Source organism: Mobula hypostoma, chromosome 13 (genome assembly GCF_963921235.1).
Source record: "Mobula hypostoma chromosome 13, sMobHyp1.1, whole genome shotgun sequence".
Taxonomy (NCBI): domain Eukaryota; kingdom Metazoa; phylum Chordata; class Chondrichthyes; order Myliobatiformes; family Myliobatidae; genus Mobula; species Mobula hypostoma.
In genome coordinates this window covers 52,621,200-52,648,195 of record NC_086109.1, presented here as the reverse complement: position 1 = coordinate 52,648,195, position 26,996 = coordinate 52,621,200, and the positions used below count along the sequence as shown (strand labels likewise).

Here is a 26,996-nt window from a genome sequence, read left to right as displayed (position 1 = left end):
AAAGATGCAAATAAGGTTGAGAGAGTACAGAGAAGAGTTACAAGGATGTTATCAGGACTGAGGGACCTGAGTTATAAGACTGAATAGGTTAGGACTTTATTCCATAGAACATAGAAGATTGAGAGAGATTTGATAGAGGTGGGTGGGACTACAACCAGAGGTCATGGGTTAATGGTGTAAAGTGAAAAGTTAAAAAAAACGTAGGAACATTGAAATCATACAGCACAATACAGGCCCTTCAGCCCACAAAGCTGTGCCAAACATGTCCCGACCTTAGAACTACCTAGGCTTTACCCATAACCCTCTATTTTTCTAAGCTCCATGTAGCCATCCAGGAGCCTCTTAAAAGACCCCATCATTTCCACCTCACAACCACCGTCAGCAGCCCATTCCACGCACTCACCACTCTCTACGTAAAAAATTTACTCCAGACATCTCCTCTGTACATACTTCCTCTTGTGCGAGCCATTTCAGCTCTGGGGAATAGCCTCTGACTATCCACATGATCAATGCCTCTCATTATCTTGTACACCTCTATCAAGTCACCTCTCATCCTCCGTCGCTCCAAGGAGAAAAGGCCGAGTTCACTCTACCTATTTTCATAAGGCATACTCCCCAATCCAGGCCACATCCTTGTAAATCTCCTCTGCACCCTTTCTATGGTTTCCACGTCCTTCCTATAGTGAGGTGACCAGAATTGAGCACAGTACTCCAGGTTGGGTGTGACCAGGGTCCTATATAGCTGCAACATTACCTCTCAGCTCTTAAACTCAATCCCATGACTGATGAAGGCCAATGCACACTATGCCTTCTTAACCACAGAGTCAACCTGCATACCAGCTTTGAGTGTCCTTTGGACTCGGACCCCAAGATCCCTCTGATTCTCCACACTGCCAAGAGCCTTACCATTAATACTATATTCTGCCATCATATTTGACCTACCAAAATGAACCACTTCACACTTATCTGGTTTGAACTTCATCTGCCACTTCTCAGCCAAGTTTTGCATCCTATCGATGTCCCGATGTAACCTCTGACATCCCTCCACACTATCCACAACACTCCCAACCTTTGTGTCATCAGCAAATTTACTAACTCATCCTTCCACTTCCTCATCCAGGTCACTTATAAAAATCACAAAGAGTAGGGGTCCCAGAGCAGATCCCTGAGGCACACCACTGGTCACCGGCCTCCATGCAGAATATGACCCGTCTACAACCACTCTTTGCCTTCTGTGGGCAAGCCAGTTCTGGATCCACAAAGCAATGTCCCCTTGAATCCCATGCCTCCTTACTTTCTCAATAAGCCTTGCATGAGGTACCTTATCAAATGCCTTGCAAAAATTCATGTACACCACATCTGCGGCTTTACCTTCATCAATGTGCTTAGTCACATCCTCAAACAATTCAATCAAGCTCGTAAGGCACAACCTGCCTTTGACAAAGCCATGCTGACCATTCCTAATCAATTTGAAGGGAAACATGAGGAGAAACATCTTCACTCAGAGGAATGAGAGAATGAAATGGCTAACACGAGAGGGCATGGTTTTAACATGCTGGGAAGGAGGTACAGAGGAAATGTCAAGGGTAAGTTTTTTACGCAGAGAGTGGTGAGTGCGTGGAATGGGCTGCCGGTGACGGTGGTGGAAGTGGATACGATAGGGTCTTTTAAGAGACTCCTGGATATGTACACAGAGCTTAGAAAAATAGAGGGTTATGGGTAACCCTAGGTAACTTCTAAAGCAAGTACATGTTCGGCCCAGGCCTGTACCAGAAAACCAAGTGCGATTTGCAGAGGGCTATTTCAAGGGCCAAGAGACAATTTCAAACAAGTTTGAAGGCGGCATCGGATGTACGACAACTCTGGCAGAGTTTGCAAGACATTACTTTTTACAAAGCGAAACCCAATAGTATGAATAGCAGCGATGCTTCACTATCAGATGAACTCAACGCCCTCTATGCCTGCTTTGAAAGAAAGAACACAACCACAGCTGTGAAGATCCCTGCTGCACCTGATGACCCTGTGATCTCTACCTCAGAGGCTGACGTTAGCCTGTCTTTAAAGAGAGTATACCCTTGCAAGGTGGAAGGTCCCGATTGAGTACCTGGTATGGCTCTGAAAACCTGTGCCAACCAACTGGGAGAAGTATTCAAGGACATTTTCAACCTCTCACTGCTAAGGGCGGAAGTTCCCACTTTCTTCAAAAAGGCAACAATTATACCAGTGCCTAAGAAGAATAATGTGAGCTGCCTTAATGACTATCGTCCGGTAGCACTCACATTGACAGTGATGAAATGTTTTGAGAGGTTGGTCATGACTAGACTGAACTCCTGCCTCAACAAGGACCTGGACCCATTGCAATTTGCCTATCTCCACATAAGGTCAAGGGCAGATTCATTCTCAATGGCTCTTCACACGGCTTTAAACCACTTGGACAACACAAACACCTATGTCAGGATGCTCTTCATCGACTATAGCTCAGCATTTAATACCATCATTCCCACAGTGGATTACAGAACCTAGGCCTCTGTTCCTTCCTCTGCAATTGGATCTTCGACTTCCTAACTGGAAGACCACAATCTATGCAGATTGGTGATAACATCTTCTCCTCACCGATGATCAACACTGGTGCACCTCGGAGGTGTGTGCTTAGCCCACTGTTCTACTCTCTCTATACCCATGACTGTGTGGCTAGGCATAGCTCAAATACCATCTATAAATTTGCTGATGATACAACCATATTTGGTAGAATCTCAGATTGTGATGAGAGGGCGTGCAGGAGTGAGATATGCCAATTAGTGGAGTGGTGCCACAGCAACAACTTGGCATTCAACATCAGTAAGACTGAAGAGCCAATTGTGAACATCAGGAAGGGCAAGATGAAGGGACACAGACCAATCTTCATGGAGGGATCAGAAGTGAAGAGAGTAAGTAGTTTCAAGTTCCTGGGTGTCAAGATCTCTGAGGATCTAACCTGCTCCCAACGTATCGATGCAGTTATAAAGAAGGCAATACAGCGAATATACTTCATTAGGCGTTTAAAGAGATATGGTATGTCAACAAATACACTCAAAAACTACTATAGATGTACCGTGGAAAGTATTCTGACAGGTTGCATCACTGTCTGGTATGGAGGGGGTGGGGGGCTACTACACAGGACCAAAAGAAACTGCAGAGGGTTGTAAATTCAGTTGGCTCCATCTTGGGTACAAGCCTACAAAGTATCCAGGACATCTTCAATGAGCGGTGTCTCAGAAAGGCAGCTTCCATGATTAAGGCACAAACTCAGTGATTCAGGAACAGTTTCTTCCCCTCTGGCATTAGATTCCTAAACGGACATTGATTCCTTGAACACTACCTCAGTTTTTTAATATATATTATTTCTGTTTTTTTGCACGATTTTTGATCTATTCAATATACGTATATTATAATTGATTTACTTAATTTATTTATTATTTTTATTTTTTTTCTTCTATATTATGTATCACATTGAACTGCTGCTGCTAAGTTAACAAATTTTGTGATATATGCCGGTGATAATAAACCTGATTCTGATCTGTGCTGTCTATTTCAGTTTTTGAACCCCAAGGCCTCTTGTTTCATCAACAAACCTTAATGCCATGCAATTTACTGTATAAATCCCACCCTATTTAGCTTCCCAAAATGCACCACTTAAATTTGCCCAAATTAAAGTGCAACTGTTAAAGCTGGTCCAGATCCTGTTGCAAGCCATGATAGTCTACCTCACTGTCCACGACATCGCCAACCTTGGTGTCATCTGCAAATATGCTGATCCAGTTAACCATATTATCATCCAGATCAGTGATCTAGATGACAAGCATCAAAGGATCCAGCACCGATCCCTGTGGCACACCACTAATCACAGGCAACTATCTATTATCACTCTGGCTGCTCTCACAAACCCAATATCTAATCCAATTTACTACCTCATCTTGAATACTGAGCAACTGCACCTTCTTGACCAACCTCCCATGGGGGACTTTGTCAATTGCCTTACTAAAATCCATGTAGACAATCACCCTAATTTGCCTCAGACAGCAAGCACTTCCTCCTCTGTAATCTGTATGCAAACCATGAAGTTGATGCCGATTTGACTCACTTCTACACACTCTGTTTCCACCTCCTGAGTAAATACAGATGCAAAAGAATTCAGTTAAGACTTTCCAGACGATCAGTTTTCTCCCTTGCGATCCTTTTGCTCTTAACATATCTGTAGAATCCTTTAGGATTCTCCTTCAGCTTGTCTGCTTGGGCAACCTTTTTACCCTCCTGATTTCTTTGTGTTCTTAACCTTCATTGACACCTCATTTTTTCCTGCCTGCTATGCAACTCCTGCTTTTTTTCTGAACCAGAGCCTCTTGAAAACCAAAGTTCCCTACACCTGTTCTCTTTATTTTTCATTCTGAAAGGCACATACAAGCTTTATATGCGGAAAATTTCACTTTTGAAGGCCTCCCACCTACCAAGTACACCTTTGCCAGAAAATAGCCTGTCCCAGTCCACACTTGCCAGATCATTTCTGATACCATCAAAACTCCCCCCCAGGCGGACGTGGAGTGTGCTCTGAACATACTGTATGCCAACATCAGTGAACTTGGAACCAGGTATCTGGACGCTTCGCTCATTACAGCTGGGGACTTTAACCAGGCCAACCTCAGAAAGGCGCTGCCAAAGTTATACCAATATGTCACCTGCCCCACTAGAGGCCCGAATATACTTGACCACTGCTACACAGCAATCAAAGATGCCTACCGTTCTGTCCTACGACCTCACTTCGGAAAATCGAACCATCAGGCCGTACTCCTCCTCCCGGCTTACAAACAGAAACTGAAGTGGAAGGTCACAGTGTCAAAAGTAGTGTCACGTTGGATGGAGGAAACGGATGAGGTCCTCCGTGACTGCTTTGAATGGGTGGACTGGTTAGTATTCAAGGACTTAGCAGCTAACCTCGATGAGTATGCCTCAGCTGTCACGGACTTTATTTGGAACTGCACAGAAGACTGTGTGTCTCGCAAGATGATCCAGGTATTCCCTAACCGGAAACCTTGGATGAATTATGAGGTCAAGTCCCTTTTAAAGGCTAGAGCTGCGGCCTTTAGGTCCAGGGATACCAGTCGCTACACAGAATCCAGGCATGAACTCCGGAAAGCCACAAAGGGTGCCAAGAGGCAATATCGAGCCAAGTTAGAAGCCCAGGCTAACCAGAAGGATGCCAGTAGACTATGGCAGGGTCTAAATGGGCCCAAAGAAAAGGCTGGGAATATCAATAACTGTGGCGCTTCTCTTCCTGATGAACTTAACATAATCTACGCAAGATTTGAACAGAAGAGGAGCATCCCGCTCCCTCCAGATGAACCCGAACTGGTGGCATCGAGATTCATCGTCACCGAGGAGGACGTTAGAAGGGCCTTCCTGAAGATAAATCCAAGGAAGGCGACGGGCCCAGATGGCATCCCGGGACGGGTTCTCCGGGCCTGTGCAAGCGAGCTAGTTGGAGTGTTTGCTGACATCTTCAGCTGCTCCTTCCTTCAGTCTAAGATCCCCTCGTGTTTTAAGAAGGCAACGATAATCCCAGTGCCGAAGAAGAGCAAGGTGGCATGCCTGAATGTCTATCGACCTGTGGCTCTGACATCAATTGCTATGAAGTGCTTCGAGCGATTGGTTATGGCACACATCACCCACAGCCTACCGGTCAACCTCGACGCTTTGCAATTCGCCTACCGGAGCAACAGGTCAATGGTAGATGCCATCTCTCTGGCCCTACATTCCTCCTTAGAACACCTGGAGAATAAAGACGTATACGTAAGGCTCCTTTTCATTGACTACAGCTCTGCCTTTAATACCATCATTCCAAATAAACTGATTCCTAAGCTCTGGAACCTGGGCCTTAGCACTCAGATCAGCATCTGGATCTTCAACTTCCTCACAGACAGGACCCAGGCTGTAAAAATAGGGGATAAGCTCTCCTCTACAATCACTCTGAGCACCGGTGCCCCACAAGGCTGTGTACTCAGCCCCCTGCTGTACTCACTGTACACCCATGATTATGTAGCCAAGTTTCCATCAAACTCAATATATAAGTTTGCTGATGATACAACAATTGTAGGCCATATCTCGGGTAATGATGAATTTGAGTACAGAGAGGAAATTAAGAACCTGGTGGCATGGTGCGAAGACAATAACCTATCCCTCAACGTCAGCAAGATGAAGGAATTGGTTGTAGGCTTCAGAAGGAGTGGCAGACCGCACAACCCAATTTACATCGGTGGTGCGCAAGTGGAGCAGGTCAAAAGCTTTAAGTTCCTCAGGGTCAATGTCACAAATGACCTGACTTGGTCCAACCAAGCAGAGTCCACTGCCAAGAAGGCCCACCAGCGCCTTTACTTCCTGAGAAAACTAAAGAAATTTGGCCTGTCCCCTGAAACCCTTGTTAATTTTTATAGATGCACCGTAGAAACCTTTCTTCTAGGGTGCATCACAACCTGGTATGGAAGTTGTCCTGTCCAAGACCGGAAGGAGCTGCAGAAGATCGTGAACATGGAGTAGCACATCACACAAACCAATCTTCCATCCTTGGACTCACTTTACACCGCACGCTGTCGAAGCAGTGGTGCCAGGATAATCAAGGACATGACCCAGCCAGCCAATGCACTTTTCGTCCTTCTTCCCTCCGGGAGAAGGCTCAGGAGCTTGAAGACTCGTACGGCCAGATTTGGGAACAGCTTCTTTCCATCTGTGATAAGACTGCTGAACGGATCCTGACCCCGGATCTGGGCCGTACCCTCCAAATATCTGGACCTGCCTATCGTTTTTTTATGCACTACCTTACTTTCCATTTTTCTATTTTCTATTCATGATTTATAATTTAAATTTTTTATATTTACTATTGATTTGTAATTCAGGGAGCGGGAAGCACAGAATCAAATATCGCTGTGATGATTGTACGTTTTAGTATCAATTGTTTGGTGACAATAAAGTATAAAGTATAAGTATGGTCTCACGAGTGCCTTATAGTGCCTCAACATCACATCCCTGTTCTTATATTCTGTAGCTCTGGAAATGAATGCCAACATTGCATTCACCTTCTTCACCACCGACTCAACATAGAGTTCAATCTTTAAGGCATCCGGCACAAGGACTCTCAAATCCCTTTGCATCTCTGCCTTTTGAATTCTCTACTCATCTCAATAATAATCTGCCCGTTAATTCTTCCACCAAAGTTAATGACCATACACTTCCCAACATTGTATTTCATTTGCCACTTCTTTGCCCATTCCCCTAAACTATCTAAGTCTCTCTGCAGGCTCTCTGTTTCCTCAACACTACCCGCTCCTCCACCTACCTTTGTATCATTGGCAAATTTAGCCACCAATCCATTAATTCCATAGTCCAAATATTTGACATACATTGTCAAAAACAGTGGTCCCAACACCAACCCCTGCGGAACTCAGCTCGTAACCGGCAGCCATCCAGAATACGATTCCTTTATTTATTCACACACACACACACACACACACACACACACACACACACACACTGCTTTCTGCCGATCAGACAATGCTCCACCCATGCTAATAACTTCCTTGTAATTCCACAGGTTCTTAACTTACTAAGCAACCTCACGTGCGGCACCTTGTCAAATGCCTTCTGAAAATCCAAGTACACCACATCCACTGTATCTCCCTTGCCTACCCTGCTTGAAATTTCCTCGAAAAATTGCAGTAGGTTCGTCAGTCAGGATTTTCCTTTCAGGAAGCCATGCTGGCTTTGGCCTATCTTGTCATGTGCCTCCAGGTACTCTGTAATCTCATTCCTAACAATCAATTCCAACAACTTCCCAACCATTGATGTCTATAATTTCCTTTCTGCTGCCTCCCACCCTTCTTAAATAGCAGAGTAACATTTGCAATTTTCGAGTCATCCGGTACAAGGCCAGAATCTACTGATTCTTAAAAGATCATTGTTAATGCCTCCGCAATCTGTCTAGCTACTTCCTTCAGAACCCGAGGGTGCATTCCATCAGGTCCAGGAGATTTATCCACCCTCAAACCATTAAGCTTCCTGAGCATCTTCTCAGTCATAATTTTCACTGCATAAACTTCACTTCCCTGACACTCTTGAATGTCCAGTGTACTGCAGATGTCTTCCACTGTGAAGACCAATGCAAAATATGCTGTCAATTCCTCTGCCACATCTGCGCGTCTCATTACAATATTGCCAGTGTCATTTCTGCTCTGCTGTCCTTCCTGCTAGTGTCCCTTTCCAGTCAACTTTGGCCAGTTCTCTTCTCATGTCATTGTAATTTCCTTTATTCCACTGAAATACTAACACATTGGAGTTTAGTTTCTCCTTCTCAAATTTCAAAGTGAACTCGATCATACTGTGATCACTGTCCCCTAAGGGTTCTTCAACCTTAAGCCCTCTTTTCACCTCCGGATCATTGCACAACACCCAATCCAGCACTGACGATCTCCTAGTGGCCTCAACAACAAGTTGTTCTAAAAAGCCATCCCTTAAGACATTCTACAAATTCTCTCTCTTGAGCTCCAGTACTGTCCTGGTTTTCCCAATCCATTTTCATGATCAAATGTCCAAAGATGATTATAACATTGCCCTTCTGACACGTCTTTTCTATCTCCTGCTGTAATTTGTAATCCACATCCCAGCTGCTGTTTGGAGCCCTGTATACAAATGCCATTAGGGTCCTTTTACCCTTGCCATTTTATTAACTCAATCCATTGAGACTCTGCACCTTCTGATCCTATGTCATCCCTCTGTCGACCAACCTGTATTTCTGATACACTGTATATCCTTTGACATCCAGCTCCCAATGGCAGCCATCCTTTAGCCAAGTTTCAGAGATGGGCACAACGTCATATTTGCCAATTTATCGTCCATTTGACTTCTTATGTGGTGTGCATTCATATATAACATTTTCAGTCCAGTATTTGTTGCTTTCTGTTTTAACTGCACCATGCCTCTATTGCCCTGTAACTCACCTCACTGGCTGTGATTATGCTTCATCTCCTGCCTGTCCTTTCTATCATCTCTGTTGTACGCTATCTTTGATTTATTTCTGTTTTCCCCTTCCCATCCCCCTGCTGAGCTGCAGATGATTCAGCTTGCACCATTTGACAAAGTCCTCCACCAGGGCCCTGTATTCATCCTCCCATCTTCCCTTTATGCACCCATTGCTGAGTCATCAGAGAATTTCTGCAGACGACATGATGTGTTGTATCTAAGGTCCGAGGTATAGAAGATAAACAGGAAGGGAGGGAGCCAATACCCTATGGGGCCCAGTGCTGCTTATAGCCATGTCTGACACACAGCTCTGAACCTGCACAAACTGAAGTCTGCCTGTCAGGTAATCCTTTATCCAGGATACAATGGAAGTGCTAATCTGCATTAAATGGATCTTTCCCCCCAGCAATGAGGGCTGTATGGTATTGACAGCACTTGGGAAATCGTCATCACAGTGCTGCCCTGTTTATCCAAATGGGAGTAGCCTCTGTTCAAAGCAGCATCAAATTCATGGACCCTATACAGATTACAGAGGAGGAGGTGTTTGCTAACTTGAGGCAAATTAAGGTTGATAAATCCCCAGGGTTTAACAAGGTATTCCTCCCAGACCCTGCGGGGGACATGTGCAGAAATTGCCAGAGCCCGAACACAGATATTTAAATCACCCTCAATGACAGGTGAGCTACCAGAGAGTTGGAGGATAGCCAATGTTGCTCTGCTACTTAAGGACCTAAAAATAAGCAGGGAAATTATAGGCTAATGAGCCTGATATCAGTAGCAGATAGTTAATGGAAGGTATCCTGAGGGACCAGATATATGAGTATTTGGATAGAAATGGACTGATTATCAGCATGTCTTTGTCCATGGTAGGTCATGTTTAACCAACCTTATAGTTTTTCAAGGAAGTTACCAGGAAGGTTGATGAAGGCAAGGCAGTGGATGTCATCTACATGGACTTTAGCAAGGCATTTGACAAGGTCCCACATGTGGGATTGGTCGAGAAGATTCAGTTGCCCGGCGTTCAAGATGAGGTAATAAATTGGATTAGACATTGGCTTTGTGGGAAAAGCCACAGACTGGTAGTAGATGGTTGCCTTTCTGATTGGAGGCCTGTATCAAGTGAAATGAAACAAGGAACTGTGCTGGGTCCATTATTGTTTGCCATCTATATCAGCAATCTGGATGATAATGTGATTTACTGGATCAGCAAATTTGCAGATGACACCAAGATTGGAAGCATAGTGGACAGTCAGGAAGACTACCATGGCTTGCGGGAGATCTGGACCAGCTGAAAAATGACAGCTGGAAGTTAATGAAGACAAATGCAAGGTGTTGCACTCCAGTAAGACCCACCAGAGCAGGGCACTGACAAGTGTGGTAGAACAAAGGGATCTGGGAATACAGGTCCATTATTCATTGAAAATTGTGTCACAGGAAGATAGGGTCAAACAGCAAGCCTTTGACACACTGGCCTTCATAAATCAAAGGACTGAATATAGGATATGTGATGATATGTTGAAGTTGTATAAGACATTAGTGTGGCCTAATTTGGAGTAATGTGTGCAGTTTTGGTCACCTACTTACAGGAATAATGTAAATAAGGTTGAAAGAGAGCAGAGAAAATTTACAAGGATGTTGCCACATCTGGAGAACCTGAGTTAAAAGGGAAGACTGAATAGGTTAGGAATTTATTCCTTGAAATTTTGAAGATTGAAAGGAGATTTGAGAGAGATATACAAAGTTATGAGGGGTATAGAAAGGGTAAATGCAAGTAGGCTTTTTCCACTGAGGTTGCTTGGGACAACAAATATAGGTCAGCAGTTAAGAGTGAAAGGCACAAAGTTTCAGGGGATCACAACAGGAAATTCCTTCACTCAGAGCGTCATGAGAATGTGGAACAGGCTGCCAGAGCAACTGGTGCATGCAAGCTTGATCTCAGCATTTATGAGAAGTTTTGATGGATGGTAGGGGTATGGAAGGCTATAGCCCCAGTGCAGGTTGATGGGAATAGGCAGTTTTAAGGTTCAGCACAGATTAGATGGGCCAAAGGGCCTGTTTCTGCGCTGCACTTTTCTATGACTCTATGAAAGAAAGTTATAGGCCAGTTAACCTGACTTCAGTGGTTGGAAAGATGTTGGAGACGATTTCGGGGTACCTAGAAGCAATGTTCCCTCAAAGACACACAGATCTTTTGCTAGGAGTGCACAAAGGAATTTGAACTGCACACAAAAGGTTGTCACCCTCTACCTATTTGGCATGTTAAGTATACTTCATGATCATACATAATCACATTTCCTTTTCTGATCTCTGATGAGGATGGTGTTGACAACATGGAGCTGGCAATGATTTTGTGCAGATTTTAGAACTGGTTTATTATACTGTTTTTATTGAAGAAATCATTGATCCACTATGTTGAATTCCAAAGAAGCAAAGGGCATGAAGCACAGAAGATCTGTTAGCTCACTTAAAGCAAGATGGCTTAATGACCATTTCAACCAACTTTAATAACATGTGAAAAGATTGATATTATTACATGATGTCATATATGAGAAATAAGACTCACTGATGTCTATTATTTTACTTCTTTTAAACAATGAATAACAAACTGCACTTGGTAGTTTATTATCCTAAGAATAGCTTCAGGTTTACATTCACTTAAAAATTCAGTGCACAAATGTTGTTGCCACTGGGCAAAAATTGCACAGCACAAGATTTTTACACACGCTGGTCGTTGCAAATTGCTCAGAAGCACATGGTAATAGATCAAAGTCAGCATGGTTTCCTTAAGCGACAATTTCTTATATCCTGTTGGAAAACATCATTCTAGGTTGTGTAGGTTTTGTCATCATTATGAAACAGTTAAACATACATATACTATTACAGTGTGAAGTATATAAGGGCTGAAAGAAATGAAATGCAGGCATCAGTACAACCTTTTGGGGTTGATAATGGGAAGAGGAGGAAGAGGGTAGGGGGAGGGCGAGGGTGAGGAGAACCCAGCTGATCATGCCTTTCCCCATAATCAAAAATCCTCCAATTCAAGACCTTGTTTCTCTTACCATCCTTCCAATAACGAGCCAACCAGAACTGCACACAAACACCAAGTGCAGTCATACTAGTGTTGAACAGTTGTGATATAACGTCCCAACTGTAATGCCTCGATCAATAAAGGCAAGCATGACAAATGCCTTCTTCACCACCCTTATCCATATATGTCACTAGTTTCAAGGACCTATGGACTTGAACTCCAGGTCCCTGTTCACCAACATTTCTTAATGCCCAACCACTTCCTGTACATGTCCTACCCTATATGACTTTTCAAAACACATCACCTCTCACTTCCCAGGATTAAATTCCATTTGCCAATATTCTCCCCAACTTTCTATCTGAACTCGCTCCTTTTAGAAACTATAGAAACCATAGAAAAACTACAGCACAGAAACAGGACTTTTGGCCCTTCTTGGCTGTGCCGAACTATTTTCTGCCTAGTCCCACTGACCTGCACACGGACAATATCCCTCCATACACCTCCCATCCATGTATCTGTCCAATTTATTCTTAAATGTTAAAAAAGAACCCGCATTTACCACCTCGTCTGGCAGCTCATTCAATACTCCCCCCACTCTCTGTGTGAAGAAGCCCCCCCCAATGTTCCCTTTAAACTTTTTCCCCCTCACCATTAACCCATGTCCTCTGGTTTTTTTCTCCCCTTGACTCAGTGGAAAAAGCCTGCTTGCATTCACTCTATCAATACCCATTATGATTTTATATACCTCTATCAATCTCCCCTCATTCTTCTACGCTCCAGGGAATAAAGTCCTAACCTATTCAACCTTTCTCTGTAACTGAGTTTCTCAAGTCCCAGCAACATCCTTGTAAACCTTCTCTGCACTCTTTCAACCTAATTAATATCCTTCCTGTAATTTGGTGACCAAAACTGAACACAATACTCCAGATTCCATCTCACCAGTGCCTTATACAACCTCATCATAACATTCCAGCTCTTATGGTCAATACTTTGATGAAGGTCAATGTACCAAAAGCTCTCTTTACGACCCTATCTACTTGTGACGACACTTTTAGGGAATTTTGTATCTGTATTCCCAAATCCCTCTGTTCTACTGCACTCCTCAGTGCCTTACCATTTACCCTGTATGTTCTACCTTGGTTTGTCCTTCCAAAGTGCAATACCTCACACTTGTCTGTATTAATCTCCATCTGCCATTTTTCAACCCATTTTTCCAGCTGGTCCAAGTCCCTCTGCAGGCTCTGAGAACCTTCCTCACTGTCCACTACAGCTCCAATCTTTGTATCATCAGCAAATTTGCTGATCCAATTTACCACATTATCATCCAGATCATTGATATAGATGACAAATTACAATGGACCCAGCACTGATCCCTGTGGCACACCACTAGTCACAGGCCTCCACTCAGAGAAGCAATTCTCTACTACCACTCTTTGGCTTCTTCCACTGAGCCAATGTCTAACCCAATTTACCACCTCTCCATGTATACCTAGCGACTGAATTTTCCTAACTAACCTCCCATGCGGGACCTTGTCAAAGGCCTTACTGAAGTCCATGTAGACAACATCCACTGCCTTCCCTTCATCCACTTTCCTGGTAACCTCATTGAAAAACTCCAATAGATTGGTCAAACATGACCTACCACACACAAAGCCATCTTGACTCTCCCTAATAAGTCCCTGTCTATCCAAATGCTTGTAGATTCTGTCTCTTAGTACTCCCTCCAATAACTTACCCGCTACCGACGTCAAATTTACCGGCCTATAATTTCCCGGATTACTTTTCGATCCTTTTTTAAACAACGGAACAACATGAGCCACTCCCCAATCCTCCGGCACCTCACCCGTAGACACTGACATTTTAAATATATCTGCCAGGGCCCCTGCAATTTCAACACTAGTCTCCTTCAAGGTCCAAGGGAATACCCTGTCAGGTCCTGGGGATTTATCCACTTTAATTTGCCTCAAGACAGCAAAGACCTCCTCCTTTTCGATCTGTACAGTTTCCATGATCTCACTACTTGTTTCCCCTAATTCCATAGACTTCATGCCAATTTCCTTAGTAAATACAGACGCAAAAAACCTATTTAAGATCTCCCCCATTTCCTTTGGTTCTGCACATAGCCGACCACTCTGATCTTCAAGAGGACCAATTTTATCCCTTACAATCCTTCTACTCTGAATATACCTGTAAAAGCTCTTTGGATTATCCTTCACTTTGACTGCCAAGGCAACCTCATCCCTTCTTTTAGCCCTCCTGATTTCTTTCTTAAGTATTTTCTTGCACTTTTTATACTCCTCAAGCACCTTATTTACTCCCTGTTTCCTATACATGTCATACAACTCTCTCTTCTTCTTTATCAGAGTTGCAATATCCCTTGAGAACCAAGGTTCCTGATTCCTATTTACTTTGCCTTGAATCCTGACAGGAACATACAAGCTCTGCACTCTCCAAATTTCTCCTTTGAAGGCTTCCCACTTACGAATCACATCCTTGCCAGAGAACAACCCCTCCCAATCCACGCTTTTTAGATCTTTTCTCATTTCTTCAAATTTGGCCTTCTTCCAGTTCAGAACCTCAACCCTAGGACCAGATCTATCCTTGTCCATGATCAAGTTGAAACTAATGGTGTTACGATCACTGGAACCGAAGTGCTCCCCTACACACACTTCCGTCACTTGTTCTAACTCAATTCTCGTTGACTATTGGATGGTCTATTATACAATACCACCAATGTGGCCATACCTTTCCTGTTTCTCAGCTCCACCCATAAAGACTCAGTGGACAAGCCCTCTAATCCAGCGGTCCCCAACCACCGGGCCGCGGACTGGTATCAGGCCGCCAAGCATGCACTACCGGTCCGCGAGGAAGCGATATGATTTGGCGATAGGAGTCAGCTGCACCTTTCCTCATTCCCTGTCACATCCACTATTGAGCCATTACACACGCGAGGTCATTACCCGCGCGTCATCCATTTCAGCGCGAGAAGGAGATCAACTCCTCAAGCTTGCAAATGACGGCGGACTGGAAAGTATATTTGACATAACATCTCTGCTGGCATTCTGGATCAAAGTCAAGGCTAAAAATGCTGAGATAGCCACGAAAGCACTGAAATTCCATTTCCAACATATCTCTGCAATGAATCCAACGAAAACTAAATTGCGGAATAGACTAGACACAAGGAACCCCCTTCGAGTATCACTGTCTCCCATCACCCCTCGATAGGACCGTGTTGTTTCAGGGAAACAAGCCCACGGCTCCCGCTGATTCAGCGATATTGGTGTGTTGCAATGATTTTATATGCTCATACGGGGAAAATATGCACTGCGTGTTTTATATCCAAACATTACTTAAAATGTTATGATGCTGTTGACTTATATAACCATATAACAATTACAGCACGGAAACAGGCCATCTCTCCCCTTCTAGTGCGTGCCGAACGCTACTCTCACCTAGTCCCACCGACATGCACTCAGCCCAAAACCCTCCATTCCTTTCCTGTCCATATAGCTATCCAACTTTTCTTTAAATGATAATATCGAACCTGCCTCTACCACTTCTACTGGAAGTTCATTCAACACTTACTTCAAGCCCCCCTGATAATTGACTTATCACTATATTCATGCGAGGAAAATATGCACTGTGTGTTTAATATTAAATTCGTTAGATAAACTCATTTAGAAAGGAAATTGAGTGTATTAGCCACTTATCACCGATATTCTGTTCGTGATTAACACCCCCTCCCCGTCGAAGAGAATCGCCAAAAAGAATTTGTAGAAAAGAAATCGTACACGCATGCCCGCTGGTGCCCGCGCAAGGCCTGATGGTCATTGTAGTCTTTTTGGGGTAAATCCAGCGTATCTGACTGATACTCTTGTCCGTTGGCAACCCTACCACCACCACCCCCGGTCGGCCGGTCCGTAAGAATATTGTCAATATGAAACCGGTCCCCAGTGCGAAAAAGGTTGGGGACCCCTGCTCTAATCTGTCCTGCCTGAGCACTGTTATAACATTTTCCCTGACAAGCAATGCTACCACCCTGCTCCCCGACCTTTCATTCCTCCGCCTCTATCACATCTGAAACATTGGAACCCTGGAATATTAAGCTGCCAGTCTTGCCCCTCCTGTAGCCAAGTTTCACTAATTGCTATAACGTCATAATTCCACGTGTCAATCCACGCCCTCAACTCGTCCGCCTTCCCCGCAATACTCCTAGCATTGAAATATATACATCTCAGGAGATTTTTACCACCACTCACAACCTTTATATTTACGGCTTTGCTTGAACTTTTAACATCATTTATTTTCACCCCAGCCACACTGTCAGCTCTGGCACTCTGGCTCCCATCCCCCTGCAAATCTAGTTTAAAGCCTCCCCAATAGCACCAACAAACCTCCCTGAAAGGATATTGGTCCTCTTGTAGTTCAAGTGTAACCAGTCTCTCTTGTACAGGTCCCACCTGCCCCAGAAGAGGTCCCAATGATCCTGAAATCTGAAACCCTGTCCCCTACACCAGTTCCTCCGCCACTTGTTCATCCTCCAGAGTATCCTATTCTTACCCTCACTGTAGTCTTGAACAACATTCCTTGCACACAACAACACTAATTTTAATGTCATTTGCAGACTTACTAACCATAGTCCTACATTCATATTACTCAAAAAAGGGTCTCAATATCAGTCCCATGTTCCACTACTGGTCACAGATGTCCAATCAGAAAAGTATCCTTCTGCCATACACTCTGCCTCTTATCAACAAGCCAATTTGACTCACTAAAGTCCACCTTGACAATGTCAACTACATCTTCTTAGCTCTTCCAAACACTCATTCACATTAGTTAGGCATTATATCCTCTGCACAAAGCCCTGCTAAGTATCCCTATTAATCCTTGCTCTTCCAAATGTACATAAATCTTGCCCCTTATAATCTCTAATTATCTCCATTAATTTCCCAACCACTTATGCACTTGTCTGTAAAGATGGTAAAACACTGATAGATGAAATTCTTACTTCCTAGTCTTCTTCAAATTCTATCCCAACATCTTTTACATCTATTTGAGGGAAGAAATGAGATCTTCATTCAGTATTAATTCAGTCAGAAATACAGCAGTCACAGCATAACATCACTTTAGAGATACTCATGAAGAAATGGTGCAGTTCTCTGATTAGATGATACCTACATCTCATGCCCAATTCTTAATGAATGGAGAGCAGTTTAAATGCTGGAAAGCATGTAGAATAAGAGTGACAAGTAATGAAGAAAACTGGAACAACACAAGCTTTACACTCCAGAATTCTACATTTGGTAAAATTTGGATAGTTCAGGAGTGAAGAACAAAAGGGTACGAATTCAAACCAACAGGCAACAACTCTCTGCCAAGCTGAGGTATTACATTTCACAACTTAGAAAGGAATTTCAGAATGAACAGAAGTCAAGAATCATGCAGCAATTTGAGGCAACGTGGTTGTAGATGATGGTGAAGGTTTGATGTGTGTATGAAGCTTGAAGCTGATTGGATCATATGGGTGCTATATAGTCCTCTATTTTCTCTTAATATTTTATCAGTTTAGGTCCTCAGAAAATTACCAGGTTTAACAGATAGTTTTGTAGAATGTTACTGGCACGTCTATCATACAGAACTTAGTGCGACCTTTCAATTTGTTTCGCCATGTAGATTTTATCTATGAGACAATGTTAATCTGCACACCAGAAATAAACAAGCACTCAAAAATCACCTGTAGGACTCAGCATCACCCACCATCACCTCAGATTAAGATTTTGGCTGGTACTTCTGAACTGGTGAAAAAGATTGTCAGATGCTATTTTATTAAAACATTTGACAAAGAGAAGTTAAGGCTACAAATACTGAAAGCTATTCTTTTCACCACAATCCCAAGGAATATTGCTACAGTATACCCCTGGCTACTCAGAATGCACCCAATCCCTTCAGGTCAGAACAGAGCATGCAATCTCAGACTGGAATCTCATACTCATTTTGCCAATTCCTTCAAGGTGCAAATCACAAAGCATCAGCTCTGGGAAAGTTGAAATAAAATTGATGCCTAAAGATGACAATAAACTCCAGTATTTTCATTTTCTGTTGGTATTATTCTTCCAAGAATTTTCCCCGGTTGTTAATGTTCACAAACCAACATTTGAAAGGTGTCTCATCGGAACTATGGCATGGTATTCCAATTATCTTGCTCATGAAGTCAGTCATACAACACAGGAGCAGGCTCTTCAGCCCACCACATCTATGCCAACCACCTCTCTGCATTAATTCTGTAACCCTTTATGCTCTATTCATTCAAGCATCTCTCCAAATGCCTCTTAAATGTTACTGTTGTTCCTGCATCAACCACCTTCTCTGACAGTTCAGTCCAGATATCAACTACTCTGTGGGAAAGCATACCCCTCAGGTCTCCTCTTAACTCTTGATTCTAACAACTAAGTCCCTACTTTAAATTATTGATTAAAATTTAGAATGTTGAAGATTTATATTTAACTCATTTCAAATCTCTAAACAGTTGAATCACATAGGGAATAGAGATATATAGCAGAGAAACTGGCCCTTCAATAAAACACTTCCATGCAAACCACATACCTATATGACCTACACCCATCTTCCTATGAGAAGTCTATATCTTTACTATCCATGTACCTGTCTAACTGTCTTCTAAACATTACAATTGTACCATTCTCTAGAGTTTCCTCTGGCACCTTGTTCCATAAAACAGATCTTTCTGTGTGAGAGATCACCTTTAAATCTTTCCCCACTTGCTACCTATACCCTCCTGATTTACCCTCCCCTACCCTCAGAAAAGAACCATGACTATCTACTTTATCCATGCCCCTGTTAATTTTACAAACTTCAGTAAGGTTACCCTCATCCACCGCCATTCTCTTTGGCACCCAAAGAACAAGCAAGAATTCTGTTTACTTCCAATTATAACTTCAGTTTCTGTTATGATGTCTTGATTTAGTTATGTTATCATTTTTTGCAAGTGAGTTGATAGTTAAAGTGTGATATCTCAGTCAAAATAAATTAACATCTATTAGTTGGAAATATTTTTATTATTCCTAAAGCATAAAACTCAACCTAGCTGTTTGACAAGAGCAGCAGAGGACAGGCTAGACTTTGAACCCCAATTGTAGAAACACTTGCATGGTGTAACAGCCAGGATGAAGACCAGAAAAGAAAATGCCATGGTTAATAACTTACAATGTAAAACACTACTACAGCACAGGAACAAGCCCTTCAGCCCACGATGTCTGTGCCAAACACGATGCCAAATTAAAGCAAATCTCTCCTGCCTACACTGAGACCATATCTCTGCACTCTGTACATATACATGTGTCTACCTAAAAGTTTATTGAACTTCATTTTTAGATATGCTTCCATTTCTGACAGCCCATTCAAAGCACCCACCACTCTGTGTAAAAACCTTCCCTATACAAACCCTTTAAATTATCCCTTTCGCACATTAAATGCATGTCTTCTAATATTGATATTTCTAGCAACACGCACAACATGCTGGAGGAACTCAGCAGGTCGGGCAGCATCCGTGGAAATGAACAGTCAACGTTTCGGGCCGAGACCTTTCCTCAGCTTTGACCCCAGCATCTGCAGAGTATTTTGTGTTATTGATATTTCTACCCTGGGGGGAAAATCTTTGGCCAGCTACCCCATCTATCCATCCCATAATTTTATAAACTTCTTTCAGGTCTTCCCCTCAGTCTCCAAAGCTTCAAAGATAATCTAGGTTTGTCCAAACTTTCCCTATATCTCATACCATCTAATCTAGGCAGCATTCTGGCAAACCTCCTCCGCAAAGTCTCCACATCCTTCCAATAACGGAGTGACTATAATTGCACACAATGCACTCCAAGTGCTGCCTAATAAAACTTCTATGCATTCAGTGGCCAGTTTATTAGGTACATCTACACAACTGCTGGTTAATGTCGAATCAGCACAGATCTGTGGCAGTAATTTAATGCACAAAAGTGTGCAGATATGGTCCAGTTGTTGTTCAAACTAAACACCAGAATGCAGAAGAAAAGTGATCTAAGTGACTTTGACCACAGAATGATTGTTGGTGCGAGGCAGGGTGGTTTGAGTATCTCAGAAACCACTGACCTCTTGAGAATTTCACGCACAACAGCTTCTGGAGTTTACAGAGGATGACGCGAAAAACTAAATCTAATAAGAAGCAATTTTGTGAGCAAAAATGCCTTGTTAATGAGAAAAGTCAGAGACGAATGGCCAGACTGATTCAAACTGACAGGAAGGCAATAGTAACTCCAATAACCACAAGTTTCAACAGTGGTGCGCAGAAGAGCATCTGAATGCACAACGCATCAAACCCTGAAGTGGATGGGCTACAGCAGCAGAAGAAAGAACACCTACTAAAGGTACAGAGAGAAGAAACTAGTTCTACTATCCATAACAAAGATCATAGGCACATATGTCAAACATTTGAATTTAATAATATCATGGGAGTTCATTTGTATGTATTCAGGGATTCATCTTCGAATCTGGATGAGCATGCTGCAGTTGTTAGCGACTTCATTATAACCTACGTGGATGGGTGTGTGCGCCTACGGAAACTTCCTGTACCTTCCTAAACAAAAAGCTGTAGATGAACCAGGAGGTTCGTCACCTGCCGAGGGCTAGATCTGTTGGATTTAAGTCTGGCAACCCAAGTCTGTACAAGAAAACCAAATATGACTTGCAGAGAGCTATTTCAAGACTAAGGAAACAATTCTGAGAGAGGTTGGAGGAAACATCGAATGCACATCAACTCTGGCAGGGTTTACAGGATATTACGTCCTACAAATCAAACCCAACATCATGAATGGCAGTAATGCTTCACTACCAGACAAGCTCAATGCCCTGTACGCACACTTCGAAAGGGAGAATATAACTACAGCTGTACTGATCCCTGCTGCACCCGGTGGCCCTGTGATCTTTGTCTCAGAGGTCAACGTCAGGAGGGTGAACCCTTGGAAGATGGCAGACCCCGATTGAGTACCTGGTAAGTCCCATAAAATTTGTGCCAACCAACTGGTGGGTATATTCAAAGACATTTTCCACCTCTTACTGCTATGGTCAGAAGTCCCCACCTGCTTCAAAAGGGCAACAATTTATACCAATGCCCAAGAAGAGTAGTGGGAGCTACCTTAACGACTGCAGTGATGAAATGCTTTGAGAGGATGGTCATGGCTAGAATCAAACCTTGCCTCAGCAAGGACCTGGACCCACTGCAATTTGTCAATCGCCACAATAGATCTAACGCAGAAGAAATCTCAATGGCTCTTCACGCGGCCTTCCATCACCCAGACAATACAAACACCTAAGTCAGCATGCTTTTCATTGACTATAGCTCAGTGTTTAACATCATCATTCCTGCAGTCCTGATCAAAAAGCTACAGAAACTGGGTCTCTGTACCTGATGCACCATCAATAACTCCAAAAGACTGGAAGTAGAGTAACTACTGAAAGGCTTTTATTCGCAGTAAAATGTGACCTCCAGCATGCTGAGTGTCTGCCCCTGGACTGAGAGGAGGCCCAAACGCCTTTATTCAGGGGTCTGTGGGAAGAGCCACAGGGGCAGTCAGCAGAGGAGCATGTCCAGACAGGTAACCCAGTTACAACATATATATATGGTTTACCACAGTACCTCCCTCTGAAACTGGATCCTCTACTTCCTAACCAGAAGACCACAATCTGTGCGGATTGGTAGTAACATCTCCTCACTGACGATCAGTACTGGTACACCTCAGGGATGCACGTTTAGCCCACTGCTCTAATCTCTCTATACCCATGACTGTGTGGCTAGGCATAGGTCAAATGACATCTGTAAATTTGCCGATGATACAACCACTGTTGGCAGAATTTCAGATGGAGACAAGAGGGCGTACAGGAGTGAGATATACCGACTAGTTGAGTGCAACAACCTTGCACTCAACATCAGTAAGACCTAAGAGCTGATTGTGGACTTCACAAAGGGTTAAGATGAGGGAACACACACCAATCCTCATAGAGGGATCAGAGCAGGAGAAAGTGAGCAATATCAAGTTCCTTGGTGTCAAGATCGCTGAGGATCTAACCTCGTCCCGACATATCGATACAGCTATAAAAAAAGCAAGGCAGCAACTATTCTGACAGGTTGCAACACCCTCTGGTATAGGGGGAGGGGAGGCTACTGCACAGGACCAAAAGAAGCTACAAAAAGTTGTAAAATTAGTCAACTCCATCTTGGGTACTAGCCTCCGTAGTATCCAAGACACCTTGAAGGAGCAGTGCCTCTAAAAGGCAACATCCATTATTAAGGACCCCCATCACCCAGGGCATGCCCTCTTCTCATTGTCACCATCAGGAAGCTTGAAGACACATACGCAATGATTCAGGAACAGTTTCTTCCCCTCTGCCATACAATTCCTAAATGGACATTGAACCCATGAACCTTGACTCACTTTTTTTAAATACATATTATTTCTGTTTCTGCACTATTTTTAATCTATTATATACTTACTATAATTGTTATATTTATTTATGTTCTATATTATCATGCCAGTGATAATAAACCTGCTTCTGACACTCAATCTATATTGGCATCCATAACTGAGGAACTGCAAGCAAATTTTAAATTTAAGCTCAGTCTCCAATCTTAACTTCAATCGGGATCGCTTGCTGTGTTTCTGCACTGTTGATCTCATCAGGTTTACAAAAGCTGCAGAGTTACAATAAGCAACACACTTAAAAGTTGCTGGTGAATGCAGCAGGCCAGGCAGCATCTCCAGGAAGAGGTACAGTCGACGTTTCGGGTCAAGACCCTTCGTCAGGACTAACTGAAAGAAGAGCGAATAAGAGATTTGAAAGTGGGAGGGGGAGGGGGAAATCCAAAATGATAGGAGAAGACAGGAGGGGCAGGGATGGAGCCAAGAGCTGGACAGTTGATTGGCAAAAGGGATGAGGGGGATCATGGGACCGGAGGCCTAGGGAGAAAGAAAATGGGAAGGGTTGAAAGCCCAGAGGATGGGAGGATGGGCAAGGGGTATAGTGAGAGGGACAGAGGGAGAAAAAGGAGAGAGAGAAAAAGAATGTGTGTGTGTGTGTGTATATATATATATATATATATATATATATATATATATAAATATATATATATATAAATAACGGATGGGGTACAGGGGGAGGTGGAGCATTAGCAGAAGATTGAGAAGTCAATGTTCATGCCATCAGGTTGGAGGCTACCCAGACGGAATATAAGGTGTTGTTCCTCCAATCTGAGTGTGGCTTCATATTTACAGCAGAGGAGGCTGTGGATAGACATATCAGAATGGGAATGGGACGTGGAATTAAAATGTGTGGCGACTGGAAGATCCTGCTTTCTCTGGTGGACAGACCATAGGTGTTCAGCGAAACGGTCTCCCAGTGTGCGTCGGGTCTCACCAATATATAGAAGGCCACATCGGGAGCACCGGATGCAGTATATCACCCCAGCCGACTCACAGGTGGAGTGTCGCCTCACCTGGAAGGACTGTCTGGGGCCCTGAATGGTAGTGAGGGGGGAAGTGTAAGGGCATGTGTAGCACCTGTTCCACTTACAAGGATAAATGCCAAGAGGGAGATTGGTGGGGAGGGATGGGGGGGGACGAATGGACAAGGGAGTCGGGGGGGGGGTGAAGGGAAAGATGTGCAGGTGGGATGTCGTTGGAGGTGGCGGAAGTTATGGAGAATTATATGTTGGACCCGGAGGCTGGTGGGGTGGTAAGTGAGGACAAGGGGAACCCTATTCTTAGCGGGGTGGCGGAAGGATGGAGTGACAGCAGATGTGCGTGAAATGGGGGAGATGTGTTTGAGAGCAGAGATGATGGTGGAGGAAGGGAAGCCCCTTTCTTTAAAAAAGGAGGACATCTCCTTCGGCCTGGAATGAAAAGCCTCATCCTGAGAGCAGATGCGGCGGAAACAAAGGAATTGCAAGAAGGGGATGGCATTTTTGCAAGAGACAGGGTGAGAAGAGGAATAGCCCAGATAGCTGTGAGAGTCAGTAGGCTTATAGTAGACATCAGTAGATAAGCTGTCTCCAGAGATAGAGATAGAAAGATCTAGAAAGGGGAGGGAGGTGTTGGAAATGGACCAGGTAAACTTGAGGGCATGGTGAAAGTTGGAGGCGAAGTTAATGAAGTCAACGAGCTCAGCGTGTGTGCAGGAAGCAGCACCAATGCAGTCGTCGATGTAGCGAAGGAAAAGTGGGGGACAGATACCAGAATAGGTTTGAAACATAGATTGTTCCACAAAGTCAACAAAAAGGCAGGCATAGCCAGTACCCATACGGGTGCCCATGGCTACATCTTTAGTTTGGAAGAAGTGGGAGGAGCCAAAGGAGAAATTATTAAGAGTAAGGACTAATTCCACTAGATGGAGCAGAGTGGTGGTAGAGGGGAACTGGTTAGGTCTGGAATCCAAAAAGAAGTGGAGAGCTTTGAGACCTTCCTGATGGGGGATGGAAGTATATAGGGACTGACCTCACCTCACCTACCACCCCACCAGCCTCCGGGTCCAACATATAATTCTCCATAACTTCCGCCACCTCCAACGGGATCCCACCACCAAGCACATCTTTCCCTCCCCCACCCTTGCTTTCCACAGGGATCGCTCCCTACGCAACTCCCTTGTCCATTCGTTTCCCCCCCCCACCAATCCCTCCCCACCTCCCTCTGATCTCTCTCCTGGCACTCATCCTTGTAAGTGGAACAAGTGCGATACATGCCCTTACAGTTCCTCCCTCTCTACCATTCAGGGCCCCAGACAGTCCTTCCAGGTGAGGCGACACTTCACCTGTGAGCCGGCTGGGGTGATATACTGCATCCGGTGCTCCCAATGTGGCCTTCTATATATTGGTGAGACCCAACGCAGACTGGGAGATTGTTTCGCTCAACACCTACACTCTGTCCGCCAGAGAAAGCAGGATCTCCCAGTGGCCACACATTTTAATTCCACATCCCATTCCCATTCTGACATGTCTATCCATGGCCTCCTCTACTGTAAAGATGAAGCCACACTCAGGTTGGAGGAACAACACCTTATATTCCGTCTGGGTAGCCTTCAACCTGATGGCATGAACATTGACTTCTCTAACTTCCGCTAATGCCCCACCTCCCCCTCGTACCCCATCCGTAATTTATTTTTATACACAACATTCTTTCCCTCACTCTCCTTTTTCTCCCTCTGTCCCTCTGACTATACCCCTTGCCCATCCTCTGGTTTCCCCCCCACCTTGTCTTTCTCCCCAGGCCTCCTGTCCCATGATCTTCTCATATCCCCTTTGCCAATCTCCTGTCCAGCTCCATCCCTCCCCCTCCTGTCTTCTCCCATAATTTTGGATCTCCCCCTCCCCCTCCCACTTTCAAATCTCTTACTAGCTCTTCTTTCAGTTAGTCCTGACAAAGGGTCTCGGCCCGAAACGTCGACTGTACCTCTTCCTAGAGATGCTGCCTGGCCTGCTGCGTTCACCAGCAACTTTTAAGTGTGTTGCTTGAAATTCCAGCATCTGCAGATTTCCTCGTGTTAAAATTATAATGAGTTAGGGAAGGGCATAAGGAAAGCTATTTCAGTCCAGAATGGGTATGAGTTAATTGGTCTGGAGCTAAAGAGGAAATTTGGGAAAAGGCAGAGATACTGCTAAAGCAAACTTGTAAGTAATAACACTGATCACTCTGCAAAAGTTGCCTAGAATTCAGTCTAATGTGCCATTTGATTGGAACTTCCACAGATTCAGAGCCATATTTAAAATATTAGTCCTAGAGAAATTACTCGAAGATGATTCGCAAAAACCAAGTAAATTCTGGTTTAGTGATTAACTCAAGTACATTTTTGAACTAGATAGTTTTGCAAAATCTGAGAATCAATCACACATGGTTAAGAACAAATAGTCAACTTTTCAATTTAATATCTTGTTACACAAAACAGTTGTACTTATAAATGTACATTCTACCTTAATTCTTCCTCTGGTGCCTCCTTGGTTTTGATGTTCATGTCAGTCAAGTCAGAAAGATGCTTCAGTTCTCCATTTCCAAGTTTCTTTGATGGATTATTAGGATCACTTTGTGAATCACAATCTTCACAAGTACTATCTATGGGCCACATAATGAAGAATTAGAAAAGAATGAATGTGAAATATGACCATAAATACATAAACATTGAATACTTACAAATTTTGATCTGAAGAAATATCATAAAACATAGAAACTGGTCAGTACCTTTTGTGCCTGGAATCCATTCTGCCATTAGAAAAATAAATAGCTGATCTGAGACCTACACCATATAGTTATCTTTGCAAAAAGAGAAGTTATCTCCCTTTTCATATTTTCAGGCAGTTTGATCTTCACAAGTATAAATGGCAGTCAATGGAGTGACATAATCTTCCTCTGAGATATGGAATCAGGGAATAGTCATGGTTCCTGGCAACTACATTTGCAGGAAGTGCAACTCCTCTCAGATTCCATGGATTAGTTGGAGTGGTAGTTAAACTCACTGAGAAGCATCCAGGAGGGGAAGAAAGTGTTATAGACGGGAGCTTCAAGGAGATGATCAGAAAAAAAGAATCAGAATCAGGTTTATTATCACCGGCATGTGACGTGAAATTTGTTAACTTAGCAGCAGTTCAATGCAATAGTTAATACAGAAGAAAAAATAATTAAAGAAAAATAATGATAATAAATAAATTAATCAATTACAGTATACATATATTGAACAGATTAAAAATCGTGCAAAAAAAAACAAATACTGTATATTAACAAAAAGTGAGGTAGTGTCCAAAGGTTCAATGTCCATTTAGGAATCGGATGGCAGAGGGGAAGCTGTTCCTGAATCACTGAGTGCATACCTTCAAGCTTCTGTACCTCCTAATTAAACAGTGAGA

General features: G+C 43.4%; 1 protein-coding gene across 4 annotated transcripts in view; it reads right to left on the bottom strand.

Annotated features, from left to right (window-relative positions):
• The window catches only part of LOC134355592 (protein unc-13 homolog A-like), a 1,022,883-nt gene that overhangs the window by 715,276 nt on the left and 280,611 nt on the right, over positions 1-26,996 (bottom strand). For all 4 annotated transcript variants that reach the window (XM_063065696.1, XM_063065695.1, XM_063065693.1 and 1 more), the window contains one exon: positions 26,070-26,208. In XM_063065696.1, the coding sequence (XP_062921766.1) occupies positions 26,070-26,208 (139 nt within the window). The remainder of the gene's footprint in view (positions 1-26,069; positions 26,209-26,996) is intronic.